The sequence below is a fragment of the Cetorhinus maximus genome, chromosome 14 (assembly GCF_964194155.1).
Source record: "Cetorhinus maximus chromosome 14, sCetMax3.hap1.1, whole genome shotgun sequence".
NCBI lineage: Eukaryota > Metazoa > Chordata > Chondrichthyes > Lamniformes > Cetorhinidae > Cetorhinus > Cetorhinus maximus.
The window spans coordinates 114,871,776-114,879,958 of NC_135892.1; the positions used below are offsets into that span (position 1 = coordinate 114,871,776).

At 46.4% G+C, this 8,183-nt stretch overlaps 1 protein-coding gene across 1 annotated transcript in view; it reads left to right on the top strand.

Moving 5' to 3' along the window:
- Positions 1-7,724, top strand: part of LOC144689971 (zygotic DNA replication licensing factor mcm3-like) — a 34,151-nt gene extending 26,427 nt beyond the window's left edge. The window contains exons 13-16 of the mRNA XM_078557502.1: positions 1,235-1,329; positions 1,765-1,877; positions 4,521-4,611; positions 6,104-7,724. Of these exons, the coding sequence (XP_078413628.1) occupies positions 1,235-1,329; positions 1,765-1,877; positions 4,521-4,611; positions 6,104-6,302 (498 nt within the window). The 3' untranslated portion in view covers positions 6,303-7,724. The remainder of the gene's footprint in view (positions 1-1,234; positions 1,330-1,764; positions 1,878-4,520; positions 4,612-6,103) is intronic.
- The last annotated feature ends 459 nt before the right edge of the window (positions 7,725-8,183 follow it).

Sequence of the window (8,183 nt, forward strand, 5' to 3'; positions counted from 1 at the left end):
CACATGTACGGACAGGAAAATGCGGACACACAAGAACTCGGGGCAGTAAGCGTCCCGGGAAGGCCTGACTTGTCCCACAGGACGGAGAGCCAAATTATAGATCAGTCTCAGAAAATCCAGGCTGGTTGACCACCCTGGTTCCACTGAGCCAAGGCCCAGTGTTTCTACCAGAATTCCCACCTCAGACATCCTGTTCCCCAGAATCCCTGCTAGTGCCAATGATTTTTTTGCTTCAGAGTAGCTATACACCCACCTTTCCTTCGTTGCTTTTTAAAGACAGTAGCTCAAGGCACAGAAGCATTAGTTTTATTCTTTACTTGTTACTAGAATGGTGCCTTGGTTCAGAGTCTCGTCAGTGGAGATCGTTATCCTGCTAAATAGGATAGATCATCAGACTAGCGATGCACCAAAAGAGAGTTGAAGCATGTTTGAGAACAGCTTGCAATTTATCATGACATGATACCATTGTTATGGAAGAAGAATCTGGATTAAACCTTTGACCTTTACTAACATACTACAGGATCAGCTGATATTCTCACATCCGTTGTTTAATGTCCCAGGTTAACGGGCAGCCTGAACCTGCTGCCGATCTAACCATATTCCTCACTGTGAAGGAGACCTCAGTGTTGAATTACCGCAAGTCACTGAGCTCTAGGGCAGAATTTTTAGGTCGGTGTGTGGGTGTGTGCATGACCCGGTTAAGACGCAAAATCGCGGGGGATGATAACAATTAAGAGGCCTGTTAAGGCCATTAAAGTTGTAATTGTCTCCGATTTTTCGTGGTCCGTCCACCCTTACGGCTGCTGGATGGGTGAATCGGCCAGGCAGACTTTACATTTTTGATGAAACCTCATCCACGGGCGGGATGAGGTTTCTGTTATTAAATAAAAATTTTAAAAATCTACGGACAGCATTTTTATCCTGTATATGTTCAGGTGAATGATTGTGATGCGTGGACATTTTTTTCCTGATTTTTTTACAAACTTTATTTGTTGGTTTTAAAGTCTTCAGCTCACTCAGGCAGCTCTCTGCCTTCAGGGGGCTTTCATTCAGCGCTCGCCCTCCTCCCGCCCCCACCCCGGCAGCGCTGAGCGTTTCAGCGCACGCTTCCCGCTAGCTGGCCGTTGATTGGCCGGCCGGGGGCCAATTGCTGACGGAAGTCCGATCCCGGGCTCGCTGATCACGCCTGTCCGCCCACATTAAAAATCTTACCCCTCGTGTTTGTTTTGTACAGGTTTTGGAGAAAGAGAAGAAACGGCGTAAAGTGGAGAGTGATGTGGAAACTGAAGAGGAGGAGGTGAGCCAGGATGATGGAGACAGCAAGAAGAGGTAAGAGTGTGAACGTGCAGAGAATTCTGACAAATTTAGGCTTTTATCATTAGCCATTTTGCCTGTGTGCAACAATAAAAACAAGTGTCGAGTCCGATTTAAATGTTCTTTGCCCTCGACTGCTTCAATGTTCTGCAGAAGCTTACTCTGTTCCTGGATAGGCTCACTCTGTGTGAAGAGAGCCTCGAATTTAAGAATGACATGCCTCTAGATGGTAATTTAATCGTTTTAAATAATGACCGTTCTTGAGAGATTTGTGTGGTGCAGGTTCAATGCGATCATTCAGTTGAGATCAGTACCTGCCTTCTCCTGTCTCACTAATAATCCCCATCCACCCAAAGCTAAAACCTTACCTCGGTCGGTGAGACAGTAAATGGGGGAACCTTCTTCATTTACCGTCCAGTGCACTAAAGCTCTTTGTTCCACCCCTCTTAGGAGAAAAACGCAAACGAAAGACAGCGAAGGCAGGAAGCGGAGACGTGAGCTGCAGGAGGGTGAGCAGTATGACCCCTACGACTTCAGCGATGCTGAGGGAGAGACTCCAGGCAGTAAGTTCCCACACTTGGGCTCAGTTACTGTGGATCTTAGTGCAGAGGGACGGGTGGGGGAGACTGACTGAGGACAGTGGGTGGGTTTGATCAGGCAAATAAGGGGCAGACAGTAAGGGGCACGTGAGGAGACAGGAGACTATGCCTGAATGAGACATAGATGAAGTGGTGTGGGTGGGAGGCCTGGTGTTCAGGGTAAAAGAGGTACTCCACCCTGATACCTTTCGAAACAAGAGAAGATGGGAAAAAATCAGAAATGGTAATGGACAGCAGAAAATCAGTGAGTGAGTCTGGAAGGCAGAAGAAACAAAAGATAGGAAATAAAAAGAGAGTTTGGCAGTGCTCAGGGATATAAACTTCAATGCAAGGACTGTAGTAAGTAAAGCAGATGAGCTGAGGGCACAGATAGAAATGTGGCAGTATGATATCATAGTTATTACAGAAACATGGCTTAAAGAGGGACAGGAATGGCAACTCAACATTCCTGGTCACAGGGTTTTCAGATGAAATAGAGAGGGGGATAGAAAGGGATGGGGCCAATTTTGGTTAGAGAAACAAAATACAGCTGTGAGGAGGGCTGATAAGTTAGAAGGATCATCAACAGAGGCCAAATGGATTGAGTTTAGGAACAAAAAAGGGGCAGTCACACTGCTGGGAGTGTACTATAGACCCCCAAACAGTCAGAGCGAGATAGAAGAGCAAACATGTAGACAAATCTCCAAGAGGTACAAAAACAGTAGGGCAGTAACAGCACACGATTTTAATACCCCAATATTAACTGGGATAATTTTAGTGTGAATGGAATGGAGGGAACAGAATTCTTAAGGTGCATTCAGGAGAACTTTTTTGGCCAGTATGTAGCAAGTCCAACAAGAGAGGGTGCAACTCTGGACTTGGTTTTAGGAAATGAAGCTGGGCAGCTGGGAGGAGTGACACGGGGAGATTAGGTGGAAGGAGTGACACGGGGAGATTTTGGTGGAAGGAGTGACACAGGGAGATTTTGGTGGAAGGAGTGACATGGGGAGATTAGGTGGAAGGAGTGACACGGGGAGATTGGGTGGAAGGAGTGGCACGGGGAGATTGGGTGGAAGGAGTGACACGGGGAGATTGGGTGGAAGGAGTGACACGGGGAGATTGGGTGGAAGGAGTGACACGGGGAGATTGGGTGGAAGGAGTGACACGGGGAGATTGGGTGGAAGGAGTGACACGGGGAGATTGGGTGGAAGGAGTGACACGGGGAGATTGGGTGGAAGGAGTGACACGGGGAGATTGGGTGGAAGGAGTGACACGGGGAGATTGGGTGGAAGGAGTGACACGGGGAGATTGGGTGGAAGGAGTGACACGGGGAGATTGGGTGGAAGGAGTGACACGGGGAGATTGGGTGGAAGGAGTGACACGGGGAGATTGGGTGGAAGGAGTGACACGGGGAGATTGGGTGGAAGGAGTGACACGGGGAGATTGGGTGGAAGGAGTGACACGGGGAGATTGGGTGGAAGGAGTGACACGGGGAGATTGGGTGGAAGGAGTGACACGGGGAGATTGGGTGGGAGGAGTGACACGGGGAGATTGGGTGGGAGGAGTGACACGGGGAGATTGGGTGGGAGGAGTGACACGGGGAGATTGGGTGGGAGGAGTGACACGGGGAGATTGGGTGGGAGGAGTGACACGGGGAGATTGGGTGGGAGGAGTGACACGGGGAGATTGGGTGGGAGGAGTGACACGGGGAGATTGGGTGGGAGGAGTGACACGGGGAGATTGGGTGGAAGGAGTGACACGGGGAGATTGGGTGGGAGGAGTGACACGGGGAGATTGGGTGGGAGGAGTGACACGGGGAGATTGGGTGGAAGGAGTGACACGGGGAGATTGGGTGGAAGGAGTGACACGGGGAGATTGGGTGGAAGGAGTGACACGGGGAGATTGGGTGGAAGGAGTGACACGGGGAGATTGGGTGGAAGGAGTGACACGGGGAGATTTTGGTGGAAGGAGTGACACGGGGAGATTTTGGTGGCAGTGATCATTATTCAGTTAGTTTTAACATAATTATGACAAAGGCCAAAGATAAAACCGGAGTTAAAGTTCTAAATTGGGCAAGACCAATTTTATTAAGTTGTGATTTAGCAAAAGTGGACTGGAACCAGCAACTTGAAGGGAAATCAGTGACAGAGCAGTGGGAGGCATTCAAAGGGGAAATTCAAGGGGTTCGGAGTAAACATGTTCCCCCAAAGAAAAAGGCTGGGGCGGCCAAATCTAGAGCCCCCTGGATGTCAGGGACCTTACAGGGTAAGATAAGGCAGAAAAGAAAAGCTTACGTCAGACACTCAGAATTCAATGCTTCAGAAAGCCGAGAGGAGTATAGAAAGTGGAGGGGTGAAATCAAAAAGGAAATTAGGAAAGCAAAGAGAGGGCATGAATGAATGTTGGCAAAATCAAGGAGAACCCAAAGATGTTTTGTCAATACATTCAGAGTAAGAGGGTAACTAGGGGAAGAGCAGGGCCCATAAAAGACCAAAAAGGTAACCTATGTGTGGAGGTGGAGGATATAGGTATGGTTCTTAATGAATACTCTGCATTTCTGTTCACAAAAGAGGGGACCATATGCAACTACCATTGGTAAAACAATCTGATGTTATTTCCCTCTTCCAGTCCCACCACGCACCCCAAAGACCCCAGAACCAGAGGAGCACATGGATACCAGTGATGCAGCTGCTCAGAAGCCAGAGTTGAGTGAACAAAGGTGAGTCTTATGCGCATGGTTAAACCTGGTAATTATTCCTCAATTTACAAATGTGTATCTAGTTTGGTGCTATGCAGTTTCTGAATGGTGCAGTCCTGTCTCTCCATTGAGAGCAACATGGACAACTTTGTGCTATTTTGGTTAGAGTACTTTGTGCTGGCTTATTTACAGTGTTAGGAAATATGGGTAAGTAATTGAAAGTGGCTTGTCCTCTAGCAGGTTTTAGACAGACTGCTCCAGTTCTGTGAGTGTTATGGGTAGTGTCGGGCGAGTAAACGGTAACCTTAATCAGGAGGCTGTACGTCCCATCCTGAATGAATGAACACTGGGAACTGAACTAGCCTCTAATGTTGATTCATCGGGAATTGGTTAATCTCTCAGGGAATATAACCAGAAGAGCCAGATGGTCAGAAAGATTGGAAATTGGAGGCTATCGACAATTGACAAAGACAAATAAAATTGGTGTGTTTACAGATTTTCGAACTGCACAGATTTGGTTACAAGTACCTCCTTTTGCTACCAATCCACGCTGCATTCTGTCAGAGGGGACTTATCCTCTGGTCTTCTGTATCCAAGTTATGGGGTCACATGAGCACATCATAGTTAACAGTATATAGTATTGAAATGAGAATTCAGAGTTGGGACAGTTGTAACCTGTTAGCTCCTTCAGTTGCTGAAGGTAGAAAACACAAGCAATGGAGGGAAGAAGCACACAGAACATAGGAACAAGGAACAGGAGTAGACCATTCAGCCCCTTGAGCCTGTTCCGTCATTTAATAAGATCATTGCTGATCTGATAGTAACCTCAGATCTGCATCCAGCCTACCCTAGATAAACTATCACCCCCACTTTCTTACCAAGAATCTATCCACCTCTGCCTTAAAAATATTCAAAGACTCTGCTTCCTCTGCCTTTTCAGGAAGAGAGTTCCAAAGACTCACGACCCTCTGAGTGAAAAAATTTCCATTTTAAATGGGTGACCCCTTATTTTTAAACGGTGACCCCTAGTTCTAGATTCTTCCACAAGAGGAAACATCCTCTCCAAATCCACCCTGTCAAGACCCCTCAGGATCTTATACGTTTCAATCAAGTTGCCTCTAACTCTTCTAAACTCCAGCGGATACAAGCCTAGTCTGTCCAACCTTTCTCATAAGACAACCCACCCATTCCAGTCTGGTAAACCTTCTCTGAACTGCTTCCAACGCAATTACATCCTTCCTTAAATAAGATGATCAATAATGTTAACTACTCCAGATGTGGTCTCACTGGTGCCCTTTATAACTGCAGCATAAATACAAGCATGTGGTGGGGTAGCAATGCAGTGCTGCTTACTTCACCGTCAGCACAAACTCTGGCCTTGGCTCAGTGCTTCTATGATCTGCTTTGCTCCCTTCTGGATTGGAGGACTGGACTTCAATCGTACTTTCTTGTCAAGATATCTGCACTACCTGTGCTTTTGGTGGCTCTAACCCTGTCTTTAATCCTGGCACAGGTTCAAAGAATTCAAAGCTGCTTTGCTGGATGCTTTCAAGACTGCACATGCTCAGTCCCTTGGGATGCAGACTTTGATGGCATCGATCAACAAAGATAACAAGGTGCCATTCTCCGATGTGGAGGTGCAGACTGCCCTAGACAAGATGCAAGAAGATAACCAGATCATGGTGTCAGATCACATCATCTTCCTAATCTGATGAAGGTGGCATTGGCCAACTGAATGAGGGGGGCAGTGTGTGGCATGAGTTTGTGTCAAACTGCCTTAGAGACTCATCACTCTTATCAAAGCGTAGGTGGTAACTAAAGAACATGCTACCATTTAAAGCACCCAATTTTTTTTGTATATAAATCAGATTTTTGCAATATGCCTCCACCTCTGGTTCCCTCATTCTTCCCACTTCGCCCCTACCTCTTCAAGCCTGAGTTCCTGTACAGGTAGGCGGTGATGTGACCACCATGTAGAACGTTGTCCTGATGTTTAATGTTGTGGATAATTACTGAGGGGAGCGGATTACAGATGAATGCAAAGAGTTGTTTTGTACTGAGCTCTGATTTAGTTGAAGATAATACTTGCTTTCTGCCGTTTGTGTCCAAGCTAGTTCGACTGAGAGTTACAGTCAAGTGCAGAAGAAATTGGCTGATTATATTAGACTAAACCCTTGAGCCTAATGATCAGAATCCTGGAGAGCTAAAGCAGAGTTGGGGAGGGGTTGGGGTGCACACACTTTTGGACGTATTACAGGAGAAGCACTTAAAGATTGTGCTTGGAGTGTGTTTTCTGAAAATATCACCAACTCTTATCAGAACTGGTATGCTGTTGGTGTGTGACTGGGGAGGGGGAGGCTGGGGTTGATTTTAATCTGCATTGAAATTGAAGTATTACATGCTGGGTGATTGGTAATTTTGCAAGTACCAAAAGCTGCGTTTTCTTCTTTTTGTAAATGTCGTCTTGCTCTCTGGTCCATATTTCAAATTCGATGTCATTGCATAGGACACCATAGCCTTTGTTGGAATTCCCTGCCCAGTGCTCCGCAAATGATGGATACGATGGCCACTACAGTATTTACCGCTGTGGTACACAGCAGGTATCAACAATCACCAGCTACCACTCGCTCTGCTGGCATGGTATAAATCTGCAGCTTTGGGCACTGCAGAAGTGGCATACTCATCTCTGATCTGTTTGGTTTGTGATTTAACTTGCATTCGTACGTTGTTGCCAGAAGAATGGCAGCATTTTCTCACTTCATAATTGGCCTGCTGTTGTGCAGAATCTGTTTCCCAGGCATTCAGATGCAAGGATGCTCCTTCAATGTTCTTTTACCTCCTAGCAGGAGATCCATGTCATCACGCCATCTAACGTAAATCCCCTGGCCTCCTGAGCATCCATTGGCATCAGAGACCCTGGCTTTGCAGGCCAGATGTTGTTGGGTCCTCTCTAACTATAGGAGTTGACCCAGTCATTGCGATCCAATTGTTGGGTGCGCTTTGTTAAGCCAAAAGGGTAATTCGCGCTGAAGGAAGGGAAGAGAAGCAGGAAGTGTGCGGCATGCTGAATTTGTATTAACTGCTTTTATAAAAGTCTTGTGTTTTTCTATAATAAAGCTGAATTTTTGATCTTTTTTTTTGTGGATACTGTTCTGTTCAAACAAGAAGCCGCTGTTTGGTTTCAGTATGAGATGTTCCAAATGCAAAAGCAGCATGCGAGACCATAATGGAAAGAAATCTATATCTCACTCTGACAGGTTTTTGACCTTGTTTCTCCGTTCTACTTTTCTGCATTCGGTCTAGGTTATACTGACTTGGATTAGAAAGCCCGGTCTCAGTTCATCTGTAATGTGTGGTTTCAACAATTAAGTTTTTTTTTGCAGTTCCTATTTTGGAATCGCACTTTCAAGGCATCTGTTGCAGCAGATAACCAAACTAAACATTGAACAAGTTACGAAGAGAAAAATCTCAGACCGAGCTGCGCAATGTGACCCACAGTGTTCTCTGTGACTATTACACAGCTGCACTTCTCCATCTCGTGCTTTTGTTTTGGTGGCCCTTCTACCCAATTGGTGAAGATCCATTCTCACTTC